Source organism: Eriocheir sinensis, chromosome 46 (assembly GCF_024679095.1).
Source record: "Eriocheir sinensis breed Jianghai 21 chromosome 46, ASM2467909v1, whole genome shotgun sequence".
In the NCBI taxonomy this organism is placed as follows: domain Eukaryota; kingdom Metazoa; phylum Arthropoda; class Malacostraca; order Decapoda; family Varunidae; genus Eriocheir; species Eriocheir sinensis.
Genome location: NC_066554.1, coordinates 10,808,849 through 10,827,739, shown reverse-complemented (window position 1 = coordinate 10,827,739; position 18,891 = coordinate 10,808,849). Strand labels below are relative to the sequence as shown.

General features: G+C 39.9%; 1 protein-coding gene across 2 annotated transcripts in view; it reads right to left on the bottom strand.

The window, feature by feature from the left end:
* Window positions 1-1,698: 1,698 nt before the first annotated feature.
* LOC126981108 (general transcription factor IIH subunit 1-like) overlaps window positions 1,699-18,891 on the bottom strand; it is a 28,546-nt gene continuing 11,353 nt past the window's right edge. The window contains exons 6-11 of one of the 2 annotated variants that reach the window (XM_050831812.1): window positions 18,007-18,157; window positions 17,562-17,706; window positions 15,628-15,771; window positions 13,726-13,876; window positions 8,199-8,377; window positions 1,699-6,576 (exon numbers count right to left, since the gene is read on the bottom strand). In XM_050831812.1, coding sequence (XP_050687769.1) covers window positions 6,463-6,576; window positions 8,199-8,377; window positions 13,726-13,876; window positions 15,628-15,771; window positions 17,562-17,706; window positions 18,007-18,157 — 884 coding nt within the window. In that variant the 3' untranslated portion in view covers window positions 1,699-6,462. Of the gene's footprint in view, window positions 6,577-8,198; window positions 8,378-11,440; window positions 11,629-13,725; window positions 13,877-15,627; window positions 15,772-17,561; window positions 17,707-18,006; window positions 18,158-18,891 lie in introns of those variants that run through there. The other variant, XM_050831813.1, reaches the window with a different exon arrangement.

Here is an 18,891-nt window from a genome sequence, read left to right as displayed (position 1 = left end):
TTCAAAGTTTATAAAATTCACTAGTCCGCGCGCCGGGTGTTGCCCGGCACACGAGGCAGTCCATGAGGAGTCTCAGGAGCCCACACGCAAGAGCCCTCCGAAGGTTAACCCCAGGCCTGGTTCTGCGGGCGGGCGCAGCTTCTGCACCACCCCGGCCACCCCCAAAACAAAAAGAGGGGCTTGGGGGCCCTTCCTCATTATATTAGATAAGTATGAAAAAATAAGTTTTATGTCATTTATTTTCCAGTTTTTTTCTAAAAAGGTTTTATTCTCATACTTGTCTTAAACACAAAGTAAAGGTCAGGTACAAGTTAACTGCCAAGGAAGATATATTGTAAAAAAATATGATGATGCCAAAGATAGCCATCCTCAAAATTTAAGTAGTCATCACTTTCATCAAATACATCAGTCAGCCTCATCCACTTGTTGCATTTCTTCCTTGTCTTCCTCCTCACAATCACAAGAATCAATCAACAACACAGGTAGGAGGGGATTGCAAGACCACACAGGTTCCAATACATCAGTCTCAGTCCTCATCCATCCTCGGCCATCATCATTGGGTTTTGGCATTTAAAATATTTTCAGCAGCTTGCTTGTACAAGGCAGCGCAGTGGTTCATACAATATATATGGAGGAAGACGAGCCAGGTCCACCTTAGATTTTGATGTGAGTTTTTTGTCCCCCCCACCATCTTGCGAAGCAGCTTTGCACGAACCACATCAACAGAAGACTCACAACTTTGTTTGTACATTAGGCAAATAAATTGGTTTGACATCCAGTCAGCAGGCAATGTGAAACCTGTTTTATTTTGTTTGATTATATTTGTTTGCTATTCTCCAACTTCTTCCGGGCCCCTGCCTTTGCCACCCACCCCTTTAAAGGTACTGGTGCAGTTTTCCCCAGTAAAGACACAACTCAAGAAGAGTAGCGCAGTGGTCTTCACCCATAGACTGTGCCAGTTCAGAGGTTAAAAAGTTTTTGATGTTTGCCAAATCTTGTATCCAAGTATACAGTTAGCTTGATGGTGTGAGCATGGTAGAGAAGAATCATAAAGATGTCAGTGTCAGGGTTTCTGACAACAGCATTTTTTGTCCCAGTTCTACAGTGTAATGAAGGTACAGTTCCACTCTGGTGTCAGTCTCTTGTCAGTCACTCTCCTGTAACACGAAGGGTAAAAAAGACCTTGAAATTTCACCAGTAACATCTTTAGGTACTAAAAATACTAAATGTATGTAAGCCCTGCTTAAAGATATATCAATTTTCATCTTGGATGCTAAACAAAATTTGAGTTTCTCACCTACCGGTTCAAGGAAATAACTCGATAGGCCCTCCCTTCAATGATCAGCACTCCCATCTCTGCTTTGTTCAACCTTGAAGCTGGCTTTTGGTTACTCCACACTCATAACAGCATCTGACAAAGCTTTTTTTTTTTTTTTTTTTTTTTTTTTTTGTCAAGTATTTTCAAAATTAACTGGCTGCTCCTTGAGGATTAAAACCAACGCAATTTAATTTTGCTGATAGCTATGAAACTGCTCCTATGTCTGTTATGAAATGTCATTTAGCATTAATTTTGTTACTTGATACTAGAATGAATCCTTACAAACTGTCCAAAGAAAGATAATATGAACAAAACATTCTTAGGCATATGCCTGCAACTCATAAAACTAGTTACCAACTAATGTATATCAAACATATAAATCTCCATTTATAGTTTATTTGTTTATAAGCAAATTTCATACAAATAATATATACAGAAATATTCTCTACAAAAATATTTTATTTCCGTTTTTTCTAAAAAATCAGTTCTTAAAGGAACAAGGCATACTGACTCGTAAATTGAGATGCTGAACTATTGTTGGTGTAGGGAGGCAAGAAAGGTAACAATTGATGGCTCAGGCAAAGTCACTGGCAGTGGGAAGTCTATCTGTTTATTCTGGTGGGGGAAGTCAAGTTCAAGATGTAAGCTGGTGAGCCCAAGGAAGACAAACACACCACACATACCTTTCTTAATATGGTGATTGCAAGCTGCATGGGGCACTGCAGTTGTACTGGAGAGCCTGACTAATTGTTGGTTCTCTGTTCTATTCAAGTGCTGGCTTATTATTTATGAAAATCACTAATGCAAAACACCATATAATACTGTACTCCTCCTAGTAATGTAACTGAATATCCACAGTAACCACATTCTTTATTCACTTTTGTAAAGTTTCAGGAAACACACTTCCCATCTTCAGACTGAAAAATGTTAAAAGCAGAGTAAAAACAACAGGTCTTGCCTCTATCAGCACCAGGCACCAACTAGAGGCAGTACATAATTTTCAAACATTGAGGTAAGCAGATCCAGTGGTTCCATTTTTAAAACTACAATAAAGAGCTGAAACTAAAAATTATAATGTTAATTCCCAGACCTTATTCATAGCATTGCAAAACAGGAATTATTGAATACAATAACCAAAAGATCACGATAATAAAAGCAAAACCCACGATAAAAATAATTGTTGACCCACACTAACCCAAAGTATTCAATTTAAATGATGATTCATTGCTGTTAAGTTCTGGTTATATGCTATATTTAATGTTATATATTTAATTCTTTTACACTGCCATTTCAAGGACAATTTAGTTATAAAATTAGGAAAATGCTGCATGACTTTTTCACAAGCAGTTTCCATAATTGTCTTTTAGGTTTATTTTTACAAATTCTAACATGATTGGTTCTTTTTTAAATATAAAGATAGGTTGTCCAGCAACTTGTGCTCAGATGATGTTTATTTGTTTTGTTGTCCTGATTGCCAAATCGGGTGTGTGGGTTGAACACACAGGAACCTAAGAATTAGAATATCTGAACACAAGGGGCTGTCGTATGGAACAAGTGGGCCATTAATGAGCCCGGGTTTTTCAGTAATTAACCCTTTCATTACGGCCGGGTGAAAACAGTGTGTGTGTGTGTGTGTGTGTATTTACCTAGTTTTAGTTTTACAGGGCCTGGGCTTACGCTTGTGTGGTCCCGTCTCCATATCTGTATTTGTCCAGCTTTTCCTTAAAGTTGTGCACACTTCGCCGATACTACATCCTCACTTAGTCTGTTCTAAACCTCTATGTTTCTTTGCAGGAAGCTATATTTCATTGTCTCTCAAGCATCTTCCTTTTCTCAATTTTTAACTGTGTCCTCGTGTGTTGCTGGTGTTTCTTCCTTCTCTTAGTAGTAACTCCTCATTGTCTACTTCTTCCATTTTATTCCATAATTTATAAATTTGTATTAGGTTTCCCCTTTCTCTTCTTGTTCCAATGTTGGCAGGTCCATTTCCTTTAACCTTTCTTCATATGACAATCCATCCAGTTCTGGAACCATTTTTGTTGCCATCCTTTGTATTCTTTCTAGTTTTTTTAAGTGTTTCTTCTTATGGGGAGACCACACAGTTTCTGCATATTCCAACTTTGGTCTAATCATAAAGGTAATCATCTTTTTTATCATATCTTTATCCATGTAGTGGAATGCTATTTCTATATTTCTTACCATTCAATACGCATAACCGAATATCCTATTTACATGACTCTCAGACGGTTGATTATCTTGTATTGTCAATCCCAGATCTCTCTCTTCTTGAACTTTTAATATTTCTCCATCTCCCATTCTGTATGTCCATTTTGGTCTCCCTTCACTCTTTCCCATTTCCATTACATGACATTTCTTCACATTGAACTCCATCTCCCATTTCATAATCCAGTCCCAAATCTTATTTAGGTCCTCTTGCAGAATTTCACACTTTACTTTCTTATATGTCTCAGCAATTTCGCATCGTCTGCAAACAGGCTCTGTAACTGCTTACTTTTTCCGGCATATCATTTCATTTATATATACTAGGAAAAGTATTGGTGCCAATACCGATCCTTGAGGCACTCCACTATCTACAATTCTCCATTCCGATTTCATGTCCTTTACCACTGTTCTCGTCTCTCTTCCCCTTAAGTAACTTTCCATGCAGTTCTTCATTTTCCCTTTCAATCTTCCTTTATTTTCCAGCTTCCATAGTAGTCTTGTATGTGGAACTTTGTCGAAAGCCTTCTTCAAGTCCAAATACACGCAATCTATCCATCCATCCCTCTCCTGTGTTATGTCTGCCACTCTTGAGTAAAAGCTCAGTAAGTTTGTTACACATGAACACCCTTTTCGAAAGCCATACTGTTTTTTTCTGTAATAATATTGTGTTCTAGAAATTTTGTCCATTGTTTCTTCATCACTTTCTCACATATTTTACAAACTATACTGGTCAATGAAACTGGTCTGTAGTTCAGAGTTTTTCCTTTTTCCCACTTTTATATATAGGGACCACCTCAGCCCTCTGCCACTCCTTTGGTACTTAACCAGTTGATAATGAGCATTTAATGATATCATATATCGGTCCAACCAATTGATTTCTGCATTCTTTCAATATAAAACCTGAGACTCCATCCAGTCCTATTGCTCGCCTCTCTTCCAGTATTCAAGGGAACCACTGGATATGTTTACCTCAATGTCAGGAAATTATGTACTGCCTCTAGTTGGTGCCTGGTGCTGATAGAGGTAAGACCTGATATTTATAGTCTGAAGATGGGAAGTGTGTTTCCTGAAGCATTACAAAGTGAATAAAGAATGTGGTTGCTGTGGTTATTCAGTCACATTGCTAGTAAACTGTTCCGTGAGGACGTCCCCATAAACCAAGTTATGTACTTTTCCTTTGATGATCCAACCCCAACCAGGAGCTAACACCATGAAGGACTACCTGTTTGAATACACACCCACACAAATCACTTATTCCACCACTGCACTGAGCTCAAGGCAGAATTAAGGCTCAATCTGCCCCAAAGTCTTACTTATAATATCTACCAATCTGAGCAAATAAAAACCTTGTAGTGTTGGAGGAAAAGGAATTATGACAATACATGAAGAGGTGTACGAGACTGGGTTAAATCTATAATTATTTTTGGGGGGAAGGTTGGGTTACTTGAAAATTTATCAAAATGAACTTTATTAGGTGTACTGATTTTGGGGCAGATTTTTGTCAAAAGTTTATTTTAAAAATAATATTTTGTTTAAAATTTCATATGGCATATCATTTATGATTTTTCTAAGTATCAGAGACACCTAATTTACTAAAACCTTGGGAATAATCTAGCTGACTAGCAACAAACTATTATACCCTGCAAGTTTCATCCACTTTTATCATCCAACAATCATATACAAAACAGGTGCCAAAGCATGAAAATTTGAGCATAAAATTACACATTTCAGAGGTAACAATAGCTGGACAGAGGCCCCACACTTCAACCCTTAGTAAAAATGTGATGTATAACAATGATGCATACATCAGGCTGCTTGAGCACTGACACAAGCCACTTGCAACAAGAAACACTTGAAAAGTAAGTGTAGAATAAGGGGAGTGACTAGTTCATAAGATCAAAAGTCAAACTATCCCGGAATTTTCACTAATTGAGCTAGCAGTGTGCCAAAATTATAAAAAAATATAACCCGTGGCAAAATTACCCCAATAGGCTTCCCTAACTTTGTAAAAATCAGCTTATTTTGCACATAACATCTGTTTGTAAAACACTTCTAAGGCTTTGAACAAGCTTTTCTCTAGCTACAAAAATTCAAAATCCATTATACCTGCAACAATGGTTGAGGTTCTGTTTGAAACAATGTAGAATTTAAGCTATTATTGATGAACGAGACTTTAGGCAGCAGTCTTTGTTTCAAAGTGATAGATATTTGAGTACAAAATAATACTTTTAAAAAATGGGGTTGCTGGGGTTCTCAATATTTAGAGGGTCATAACTTCAAAACCTAAACAGATAAACATTTTATTTTGATTAATTCAATCTACACTTCATGTTATTTATAATGAGACCTCAGCCAATATTGTAGGTTTAATAATCTTGGAGGAGCTTGGCTGTAACATAAAAGTGTTGAAAACTAGTGATGAAACCTGATTTTTGGCTCTAATTCAAGTACTTGTTAAATGAGTGATTTTCAGTTGCAAGTTCACAAAAGTTATTATTTTTTATCTCCTTTTGTGTGTTACATATTAGTCCAGCTACCTTTATTAATAGAAAAAATTGTTTTCTGAAGCAGTCGCTCACCATCAGTGGAGGTTTCATGTTAGTACAACCTGGTGGTGTAGTGGGGACAATGTGTGGGGCCGACTGTACATCAGCTGCAGAATTATTGTTAATAAGAGTAAAATACTGACCAAGGAAACACCAGCACCAACAGGCTCAAACTGTTGCACCTCTCCTCAAGACTGGATCACCTTAGTCAAGCATATCCATTCTTTTGAAACTGGTGAAAAATAGTGCCTATTTTTGCTCATATTTAGTAAGCTAAGACACTGACACCATATGAGGTAGAGGTCAGTTTTTGTTCGTTATTAAAAATTTAACTTTATAAATATTTAAAACTACCTAAATGAATAATACTAAATTTCACCTGCAGTTTCGTGCTTTCCAATTCTCAAACTTTGTATTGGCAATGTGAAACATTTCTATTAAGTGATCCAGGATACTGCTATTGCAATTGTAGTCATTTACTGCCATTTCCTGAAAAAGAGAAAGTATTTTATTAATAAAGTTGGAAGGAGTGATCATATGAAGTGAATATCATTTGATGACAATCATAATTACATCAGTGGGGTCTACCATACCCCTCTAATATGATCAAAAAGGCCATGCAAAAAATTTACCAAGTGGCCTGTAACACCTTTCTTTTGACCAAAATGTCCTCTGTTAATCTGCACAATCAACAAAGTAAACACATGACAATGGACTGGATATCAATCAGTAAATGGAGGCATAAACAAGTGTTGTGTTCCTAGCTGCCCTCTGTTCCTGGCTGTCCCCCTTTACAAACAAAAAGGTGGATTGCTATGAACACAGACCCATGTATGCAGCTGGTCGCATGTACATTCCTGTCCCCCCAGTATTTTCAATCACGGGAGGGATATTGTTTTATTCTTTCATCTGAAAAACATTCATGAATCCAGTACGGTGCTCTGTTTTTGTACGGTGCTCTGTTTTTGTAATAAGAGAAGTGAAGGGACAATAAATAGCCTTCATGCAGTGATTCATGGGTAAATTTACAGGAAACAGCATCTTACTATTTTCAAAACAAACCTGTCTTGGTGTGCATATGCAGGCCCATAGTTTTGGCAGATTTTGGGGGGGCTAGATGGCATCATGGGTTTATGAGGGGGGGTAGGGGGCAAGAGAAGTGAGCAAAGCCATGCTGTCGGAGGATGCATGAAAACAGCTTTGTTTATCAACAAGTCTTTGTTTGTTTACATTCGCTTCTGAGCATGCCCAGTTCACAGGACAGCTAGGAATAGGGGGACAGTCAGGAACACAACACTGGAGGGGGTGCATTGTCTCGCCCACCCTATGAAGCCAAGCCCAGGGGTCCCTCTAGGAAAGTCTCCATGCAGGCCTCCTTCCCATCCTAAGCACCTCCTATACCGTCAACCTGTAGAGATCAGTTGACGTGGTATACCATCTGGGCTAGAAGGTCAGCTGACGTGGTATACCATCAATATATATTTGAAGCCCAATCGAGCATTATTTTGCTGGATTGGCTACACTGCCTATCAGTGGGTATGAATACCTCACCCCGCTCAGTAGCCAGTTACTGCCTGCTTGTGATAATGAGTTAGTGATTTTTTAAGTTCTCGGGCGTTTGGATCGCTGCGCTCCCCTCAGCCCGACGAACGCAATGCTCTCTCTCCCTCTCTTCTTCTTTCTCTCTCACCACGTTTAGAGACCTTGATGTGGCGGGTGGTATTAGCACTCACCCTGCACCAGCCCGTCGCCATAGCCAAGACACGCAAACAAACACATAAGTTCTCAAGCACAGGAAAGTTACTACACTTATACTCATCATATCTCTGCACACATGCAGGGCAGAGACTTCTGGTTGGCCTCATTCAGAAGAGGAAGACTTGAAGGTAGGTAATGATGTGTTCTCAAGTCAGTACAGTATATAGGTTGAGAGTGAGCGCAGTGGGTAATAGAGTGAAAATCGGCAATTTCCAATCACCCAGCCGTACTCCAGCGTAGCGCGCGGGTGGGGGAAAAAACTCGTACAAGCTCAAACCTGCCGACCTTTAGGGGTTAAAAAGAGAATAGCTGGAGTATTGTAAGCATATTCTATGAAGATCATAAACACTCACCTGGAATGGTCTTATTGTTACATTATGGTAACGGCAGAGGGTTTCATGCATTTTATGGAGCTTTTCCTGTAGTTGTGGAGTCCTAGGAGGAAAGCACGACCAGAAATGCCGAAGAAGTTCTCCGGCACTGCTGTATACTTGTCCTAATTCTTTGTGTAGATTTCCTGGAAGCTGATCACCTGAAATAAAATAAAAATAACATGAGGCCGATAAAATTATTATGCTACATAAAATGGATAAAAAATCATGTAAAACAAAGATTTATTACTTAAAATAACTGTGGAGAAGTTTTCATGAAAATCTTATTATTCCACATTAACAGAGGCTGAATAAACCTTCAAAATTTTTTAAGATTCTTTGGGCAGCTGTATGGATGCAATATGGATGGAATTAATATCCAGCTGCATGCTTAACCCAGTAGCAGCGACGGGCCAAATTTGTGGCTTTACCGTGTAGCAGCGACAGGCCAAATTTGTGCCACGATACAAACCCCCCAAAATAAATGATACATAAACTGGTCACAAATGCTTCGATATATATTATGAAATGGTTTGTGTGAGAGGTGAATTTTTCTCATTTTTCTCGCTTAGAGGGACCATTAACCCCTAAAGGGCCGGCCTGGGTGGTCATCTACAACATCCACAGGACCGGCACCTCAGCACCAAACACCGAAAATAGCCTATATTCACACACTTGATTCTGCTGAACTACAATGCAATAACAAATTACTTTGTCGTCATAGTCATCATCAACTCTTCTTCTTTTTAATTATTGCATGAAAACGTTTCTATGTGCTGTGGTTTTGGAGAAATAGAGAGACTTTTGCGAGGCTCTTGCATGCTCTAATTCGTAATGAAGTCAATACTCTAATTATATATATATTTGGGAGTCATTGTAGTCTCGGCAGGTCTGCTGGCAGAATCAGAGAGCGGCAAGATTCTGAAGCAGTAGCCTAAACATATCTCTGGCAGTGTTGCCAACGAATGGTCATCAAAATTGCGAAAATAAATAAATAAAAAAAAAAAAGCGGCTATAATTCAGTGGAAAAGCAGCTATAGCCGCCTCCGGCCCTTTAGGGGTTAAGAAACATGATCCCCGCTGCTACCGGGTTAATATCCAGCTGCATGCTTAAGTGGTTAGCATGCCTAGTTATGAATCAATGGGCCAAAGTTCAAATCCTGACCAGGGTAGTCAGTATGTACCCCACCTAGCTACCCACCCTCCCTTACAGGCTGATTGATAAGTGGGTATCTGGGAAAAATCTTTGAAAGGTAAACTGTGGTAGCTCAGATGTCCCAGGGTAATGGGTTCCTACCTACCACAAGATCAGGGTCCATGAGACAGATGAGCACCGAGGCCACACAGGGCTATGGTCTATGCCCTCAACTTTACCTCTATATGAATTTTATCTGGATGCTACACTTTGTGCCTCATTTACACCTGTTCATACAAAAATAGCTGCCATTTTGCTAGATGAGTTTTTTCCTATAGTAGTCCATTTAACCCCTTGACTGCGGATTTCCCTCAAGAAGACATCACCAAGCTACAGGAATAGAACAAAAAGTGGCTGCTACAATTCAATGAGGAAAAATATAAAGTCCTGTACCTTGGGAGAGGATATCCAGCATACCAATACCACATGGGAAACACTCCACTATCCACCACAGAGGCAGAGAAAAACCTGGGAGTATAAGTAACCAGGTACCAATGAAAGACGGATCCGTACCAATCGCAGAGGACGGGTTAATTTCATCTGTCTACCAACAAAGCGGGAATTTTGATAGATGTGGCACCTGCACATTTTTAGTTTGTGAATATGTGAAAATCAACTGTTGTGATAGACCAAGGGCAGGCAACCTTTTCAAATGGAGGGCCAGATGAGACTTTCAGCAGCAGGCCGTGGGCTGGAGTGAGAAACAAGAACCCTAAAAAAAAAAGTGAAAACAGAAAAACATACAGATCAGTGAGACAAGTGGTGCTGCTTGCCATGAAGAAGTGTTTCAATGTCTGACTCGATGGATGAAGTGGACAACAGAAGAATGTCACTGAGGTGGAGGTCCAAGAGTTGAGAGCATGAAAGTGTCAAGTAAGAGATAGTGTAGAAATTATTACATTCAGATTTATAGGAGTGTGAATGATTTCCTGAAAAGAACAATACAGTAAAAGTTTTCTCAGTAGGTATAATCAGGGCAGTAGCCTTACTGACTTAACTAAATTGTCGACTTATGAGAGCACCCTCCCCCTCAATAAAATATAATTAGAGCACTTCCCATATTTGCATAGTGAAATAAGGTATAATCCAAACCTAGAGAGAGACTTTTGGTATGATATAAAGGTGACAACTCCCCCCTTCTCTCTCTCTCTCATTCTCTCTAGTGTTTGCTTGTTCCTGTTGTTTCACCATTTCTTGAGCAATGTTTCTGTACTGTGCTGATGAGTTTAAACACGACAGTCTTATGTTGTGGACACATCATGTCATGTACACAACCCACAAGCTTCACTGTACTGTGTTGTGTTACTGAAATTCCTGTGCTCCAGTGCACTGCATTATTTGTGCTGTGCTATGTTAACACATTGCTCTAATCAAACACACTTTGTGTGTGTGTGTGTGTGTGTGTGTAGGGGGGGGGTGACTGAGCAGTTAACGTGTTAGTGTGGTGTCCAGGAGGATGCAGGTTCACGTCCTGCCTGCTGTGACAAACAAGCTGGTAATTTTTCAGTCATCGCTGAGTGGCCTAAGACTACCCACATGCTGTCCTGAAGACCACCTATCAACCCAAACTCTAGATTCTCTCAAAATGAGGATCAAAGATGAGCTTCAGGGGACAGCATGGGCCAAAATGGTGCCACTTAAACACTTGCCTGCGCAATAACGGGCTGGGGCCAACCACCAGGCCCCACCATGAAAGCCTACCATACCAGAGCCATAGGCCAAAACACAATTTTTTTTTTTTTTTTTTTTTATAATGAACTAGTGTTTTTGTGTGTACACAGCCCACAAAGCTCAATGTTATGTGCTGTGTTAATGTGTTTCCCCTACTCCAGTGTTATGTTACTTGTGCTGTGTTGCGATGTATCAATCCAAAAACTACAGCAGGGTTGTGGCGAGAACACTTTGTGGTGTGGCAATGTTAAAAATATATCAAGGTTTAAGGCTTACAAGACTACCGATTCAAATGGGTTACGAAAAAAAGAATACACCTATTTCCAAAGTAAAGTTGTCACAGTCATCTTCATTTTACCATAATTATTCTCCATAATTGTATTTTGGCACAAATGGTAATCCCTCTGTCAGGGCGGCAGGATGGAGTGAAGATAGGGAGTGACGGATGGTGGGGACTGGTTGCCATGGAGGCAGGAGAGAATGCTGACGTCTCACAGACAGCTCACAAACAATATTCCCTCCGCTGCTCTTACAGGTGACCCTTTACTGGAAACAAAAATCGTAGTTGATCAAAACTTTTATAGAAAGTAAGATGTAGCTTAAGTGACACTGGCCACACACACCAACCATGATGGCCCCCTTATATACAAACACTGTTCAACCGACCATACATCCCCCTGAGTAATGCCTCAGTGCAGCTCCCAGCCAATGCCAGCCTCTTGGCAAATCTTGCTACTGCTGCTGCCACCATAGGTGATCCCATGCCCGCTAATGGACCACCAGCAACGATGCACTATGCTGTGTGGCTAATGGCTTAACTGTAGGGAGGGTAAGCCTACTCTGGAGGTGGCTGAAGTGTGGCGCAGGTATTTCAAATGTTATGCCTGATATTTATACTTTTTCAACTATTTTTCTTGGAATTTTTTTCAATCTTTGACCAACCAGATTTTTGCTGCATCTTTAGGGTTTCTGGATACCCAGTGGCCAGATAGTTTGGGTTTTACTGTATGTATGTATGCACTTTAACGATTGCTGATCACTGAGGGGATTGGTACAACTAGACCATCACCCAAATATCCACAAACAATGAGAGTACGGGTTAACTAAAGCACAATTCACACTGGAGGGATTGTCATGATCAAGTCACCATTCATTCATGGTCCCGTCATGTATTATTACATGTATTTGAATAGCAGGATCCACACTGGCAGGAACGGTCAAGTCACGGTTCAGTCATGCTTCAGTAGCAATCCATTCAAAAGTTATCTTGACCAGACCGTGACCATAATGAACCACCAGTGTAGATGTCACCAGCAATCTCACTCCAGTCCTGCTTCAATCGTCACAGAGAGAAGTACAATAAACCCTAGGTACAACAGACTAAATGGGGGTAACTTCGTCCGTTAATGCCGAAAGTCCATTATAAGCGGCGATAATTAAAAAGAAAAATGCGTATAATAATACCGATGAACCTAATATACGTAAGTATAGAATTTTTACTGTGTATGTTGTCTGCACGTTGTCTGTATAGCTGCACAGCACACTTGAAGATGGACTGTGATGCACTGAGGCTGGCTGATTGCCAGTGGGGCCCTGTGTGTGTGTGGGGGGGGGGGCATATTGTTACGGGTATGATATGAGTATCAGACATGTACTACACCAAGTCTCAAATTCAGAAGTGGTTTCCATTCCCAAACATTTGCTCGTAGTAAAGCAGAAATTTGTTAATGTAAGTGAATTTTCCCATTTAATTCCATAATAGACATTGAGATGAGTTCCTGTGCGCTCCACAAAAGTTCACCCATTTCAAAATCCAAGACTCAAAATAATAGATGAAAATACCTGAACAACTTAGAATCATATACATGAATGTGTTAAATTTGGAGATTCACTAACTACTGTATTTGACAGCACTTTTTCCCCCCCCCCCCCGAAAAAAAAAAGTCCCAGAAAATCACCCTGCATGTTATAAGGTCAAGGTTCAGCTTTGGGTCACTGGCTAGTGAAGTTTTAGTGCTGCAGTGGCATTTAAATTAAACCTCAAACCTCTCCGCAAACGTACAAGATGGCAATTGTTTCTACACCCAGTGAAGGCTGAGAGAGAGAGTTATGAGAGGAGTAAGGTAAAAAGTGTACAGTAAAACCTCACCATTTGCTTCCTCGCCATTTGCATGGCCTTAATTTGCGGCCATCGTCCCACCATTTGTACAGGTGGTCTTGCCATTTGCACACCTCACCCCCCCACCACTGACTAAGGGTTGGTTTCCCCTAGTGCCGTCTCCCGCATAAATTAAAATTTCTACGTAGTATTGGTAAACATGTCCATGGTGGTGATGAAGTTGGTGGTGGTAATGACGGTGGTGATGGTAGTGGAGATGAAGGTGGTGGCGGTGATAAAGGTGGTGGGGGTTATCAATGTGGCGGTAGTGAAGGTGATGGTGGTGGTGATCAAGGTTGTGGTGGTGATGAAAGAAGTGTTGGTGGTGAAGGTGGTGGTGATTAACGTGGTGGTAATGATGAAGGTGGTGGCGGTGATGAAGGTGATGGTGGTGGTGATGAAAGAAGTGTTGGTGATGATGGTGGTGGTGATAATAGTGGTAGTGATGATGAAGACGGTGGTGGCGATTAATCAAGTGCACTCACCTGTGCGCACCCCAATGGAGGACCGCCCCTTTCGGCACATGTCACTGAAGTGTTGCAGTGAGCGGTACGCTGCATCAGACTCCTGGCTGCAGTTCAATGATGGGGTCCAAGTGGTGACAGTAGTTGTCAGCTGCTTGGTTAACATCATGAGCTGCATAATTGGAAAATGTAGTGAGTACACAGTTACTGTAATGTTGCACATCAGGTGCCAGGGTTGTTTGATTTAAATCAAGCTGATTTAAATCTCTGATTAAAATCAAGATTTAAATCAAATTATTTTTTTGGATCATTATTTAAATTGATTTAAATTATAATTTTTTTAAATGTCACTTATTTAAATCTTGATCTCATTGCAGGGCAACAATATAGAACAGAAAAACAAACAAAAAAAATCACTAACTTTGATATCAATATTTTCCGTCATCACCTCACAAATTTTCGTGAGCAGGTTAGTTCATTATATACATCTTCAATCAGCTAGCTACATGGTCTGTCTAGTGTCCTGGAGCAGAAAAAACATTGACCACCTTTGTGGCAGTATTTTGCTGAGGCAGAGTGAAGGCTTCAAAAATATTTTACAACATGAACAACATGTTCTTTTATGTGGAGTCTAAGGCTCTTTGTCTCATCAGCTCTCCTCCTCTTACAGATAGTCTTCTACCTCTTAAATTCTGCCGCCATGTTGCCTCTCTTTCTATTTTCTATCAATATTTTCATGCAGACTGCTCTTCTGAACTTGCTAACTGCATGCCTTCCCCCCTCCTGCAGCCACACTGCACACAACTTTCTACTAAAGCTCATCCCTTTACTGTCCAAATCCCTTACACACAAGTTAACCAGCATCTTCACTCTTTCATCCCTCACGCTGGTAAACTCTGGAACAATCTTCCTTCATCTGTATTTCCTCCTGCCTAGGACTTGAACTCTTTCAAGAGGATGGTATCAGGACACCTCTCCTCCCAAAATTGACCCCACTATCAGCCACCTCTTTGGATCTGCTCGTAAACCAAGAGATTTTTTGTGAAATTTTTTTGCTTGTAAATAAAAACGCTCATAAACCGAGGTTTGACTGTATCTTGCTGAGGCAGAGTGATGGTTTCAAAAGTATTTTACAACATGAACCACATGTTGCCAATTTCCAAATCATGAGCCAATACATTTAGAATGTGTGCAGGGCAACCATGGGTTAGCAGCTTCAGTCTTCAGTCTTTCCTCATATAGCAAAGTTTCTCACCCCTTGGAATATTTTTTTATGCCTCCATGGTCTAGTGGTTAGCATGCCTTGCTACGAATCCGCAGCCCTGGGTTCGAATCCCGACATGGGCAGTCAGCGTGCCGCTCACCCAGCTGCTCATCCTCCCTTTCGGGCTGGCGGATAAATGGGTACCTGGGGAAGGTAAACTGTGGTAACCTGGATGTCATTCTGACCCTGTCCTGGGGTGATGGGTTCTTCCCACCAATGGCTCAATTACCAGTGCCATGGAGATGAGCACTGCAGCCACGCTCAGCTGTAGCGTATGCCCCCATCTTTACTCTTTTGGTTAGTCTCACCCAATTGGCAGCGTAGGTAACTATTTCCTAGTGCCGCCATCTTGACTATTTTGTTGAATAATGATAACTTAATCATTTTTGAGATAATACAACTGAATATATTGAAAACAAATGGTTTACAATGTATATAGTACATCAGCTTTACAATAGATACAATGTTAACCTTATAAAGAAACAATATTTCTAAATATGTGCATTTCAACATAGGGAAAAATACATTTTCATAAATAACATGATTATCAGGCACCAATTAGACATTATTGGTCATATCCTACTGAATGTGGAATGCTTTTATGAATTTACATGCTTTGACACAAACTACAAGAGGAAAGAGCAGAAAAATGTACACACCTGGTCTGGCTGTATGCTGTGAGTCGGAGTATATTCAGTGGGGCCTGTAAGGTAGCGATCACGCTGGTGAATAGTTAAAGATGAGATTTCTGTCCTGTTTGAATCCTCCAAGTCATCAATCATCCGTTTTTCTTCTATTTTAGCCTGAAATGAATACTGATTTAAACTAAGGAAATACATTCATTTTCGTTGCAAAATTGAACTACAGGTAGTCCGACTTACAATGTATGAGACTTACGACTGATCACACTTATGACCAGGCCAATAATATTAGTAATACTTGGTTAAGTAATGACGATATTTCAAATATTCTACCGTGGGTAGAGCAGCTATTTGTTTACACAAAGTTTGTGCCCCCCATCCCACTGCCTCCCTGCCACAGATTTAAGACTAGTAACACAGAAATATTATACTTCGCCCACCAGCCATGAACCCTGGTGCCCGATGCACAATGCCTGCCTGCATAGCACTGTCTGCCGCTGCCTAATGTGCGAGAACATATGTATATGCATGTGCAAGCATAAGTGCTTTTATAGCACCGAGACAATATTTCAGCCTTAACAGCAGTTGACAAATCTAATGTATTACTTTGTGATCACTAAGGGGATTTATAATAAATGTAAGTATTTATTTTCTTGATTTTTTACCATCAAACTTATAAAAAAATAATTAGAATCTTACACTATCAGTCATAAATATACATTTTTTTTTTTTTTGTGTGTGTGTGTGTGTGTGTGTGTAAGATCAGTACAATAAGTGGGTTCATTATAAAACTCTTTATAGGTATATTTTTTTTTAACATCAAACTTAACCAGTAAAGCATCAGAGACATAAGAGATACATCAGCCGCTCTCAGACATTCAAGTGTCGAAAATGTATGAGATACATCGCCCTCCTGATAAATTACGTCCTTAAAACGTCTCCACATACTGCTCTCACACATTACACGCACCGTATATGCTGCCTCCTTGACCCTGCTAACATGAATAACGTCATACTTCCTTTTATTAGTTTTCACTTTTGAAGCAGTTTCTGCTGCATATTTTTGTGGTAGCTGCCGTATGGTGCTTTGAACCCACTAATATGAACATGGTCTAATTTCCATTACTTACTCTCCCCATTTCTAGTGTTTTTTGGTGCGTGTTGTGTTGTGGTTGTGAAACCTTGTACGATATGAATTATGATATGCCTTTCGTTTTGTCGTATGGAAAACAAATACATATTATTTGAAAAATATTCACACTCTGAAAAGCAACACTCACATGGAGTTTCTGGTGGCTGCCATCGATTTGATTTTTAGACACAAACACACTCTCTCTCTCACACACACACACACACACACACACTTTCTCCCCTCAGACAGCTGCAGAAAAGGAAAAAGCAATTACGCAAAACTAATCACACGGGAAAGGGCTTTTTTCGTGACTATAATTTCTTCAAGCTAAAATATGACATGTTGTTTTCCTCTCAACACAGTAACGATGTTATGCATGTCCCCAACTCATTGCTTAAAGTGTGAGAAAAAGAGGAAGCGAAAAAACTACAGAAGCCCCCCGCCGTTCGTGGCCTCACCGTTCACGGATTCGTTTATACGCAGGTAGGGTATTTGCAACAACCCCCGCCGAACGTGGATGAAAACTCGCGTATACGCGGTCTGTAGCGCCCAGTTCGAACGTTGCGCATTTAGTGTTTACCTTTGAAGCTGGAAGAGAGAAGTCAGCTGAAAGAAAAGGTTATACAGTCAATCGGTGTAAAAAAAAAACAGGGCAAGTTGGGGTAAAAAGTAACATGGCCTGCCAACCTCTTATTTATTAATTAATTCTTCTAGTTCTAGTTTCTATTTTTATTAAGCAAAAAGATTTTTTCCAACCCTGAATTGATGAAGTGTTCATGGTAACAAACAATGCATGAAAGGGGAGGTAATGTGAACCTACCTTTTTACTCTTGGGCTGAGTGAGTTCTTGAACTGCTTCACCATTGGGCAGACTATTAGGGTTCTTGGCCGCAATTTCATCCAACAGCTTCTCCTTCTCTAAGTTTGTCTGTGCTTTGATAATGTTGAGGTTATGCTGATTAAATCTGCAATTTCAGAAGGAATATGAGGTAAGAAAACTGTTATTCTGCTCCAGATTTATCTAATCAGTATTACATTATCAACAAATAATATCAAAGGAGGTGAAACATGAAGAATGAGGTAAAAATGGTCAAGGGTGAGAATTAGGGCTATAATTATATAGGTTTAGGTGTGCTTCTTTTTTATGTGAACTTAATGCCCTGTATATTGGTATGAATATATTATGAATCATTACAAAACTAAGACACTACTTCCATATTTCTAACAAGAGGCAAAGTCTTACCTGTTTCTTATATGCATCTCACCTTTTGATCATGAGGGCATGAATGGCATTGCTACCAGCCTTCACTCCTCCCACCTTCAGTTCATCTTCTACAGCCAGTTGCTTCTCCTCATAAATATCACTGAGGTTGTTCAGTGGATCACTTTGTGTTGAAAAAACATCTCTATTCCATTCTGGAAAAAAAAGAAAGCTCAACATGATTATAAAAATCAGCAGTAAACTGGGGGAGGAGAAATGTCTAAGTTCAAGAGAAATCATAAATATTAGTACCGTAAACTGCGGCATATAAGCTGACCTCAAGATTATTGGCTCAAAATTATGGGTTAGGCCCCCAAACTAGATGACTGATGTTAACAAATCGAGACTTACCGCTTACCAGCATAATACTTCATGATCTCATTACTTGTTACCATTTTAATGAGGTATATTCCAGAATTGCCAACTAGCAGGTATAGGGTCACAGGGCCCACGAAGGTTGAGCTATTCTTTCAATTATCATAAATTACCTGTGTTTCTCTAGGGTTTGTAACAGTTACACTTCAATATAATAAGTGGCACTATTGTTAATAAAAATGTAGCTGATCATTCTCGTTGTTTTATTTATTGGTAAATAAGAAAAATATAAATGCCATCCGGCAGACTCTCCTCATCCAAAATCCTTCTTGCATGAAAGCCCTGCGAAATCAAGCAAAAATGAGATTTAAAAAAATATTATTTACATTACATTATATGCTGAGTACGTGCCGTGGATATATCAGTGTCGCCTTCACAACAATAGAAAGGCAGGTGTTTGTGACTCAGTGAGGTCACCGGCTTCCGCTCCCAGCATATTATATTCCGCCCTCAAGTGACTGCTGGTTGTTGTGTGAGATGAACCAAGACCTTGGGTGGACGCTTGTCGCTACCA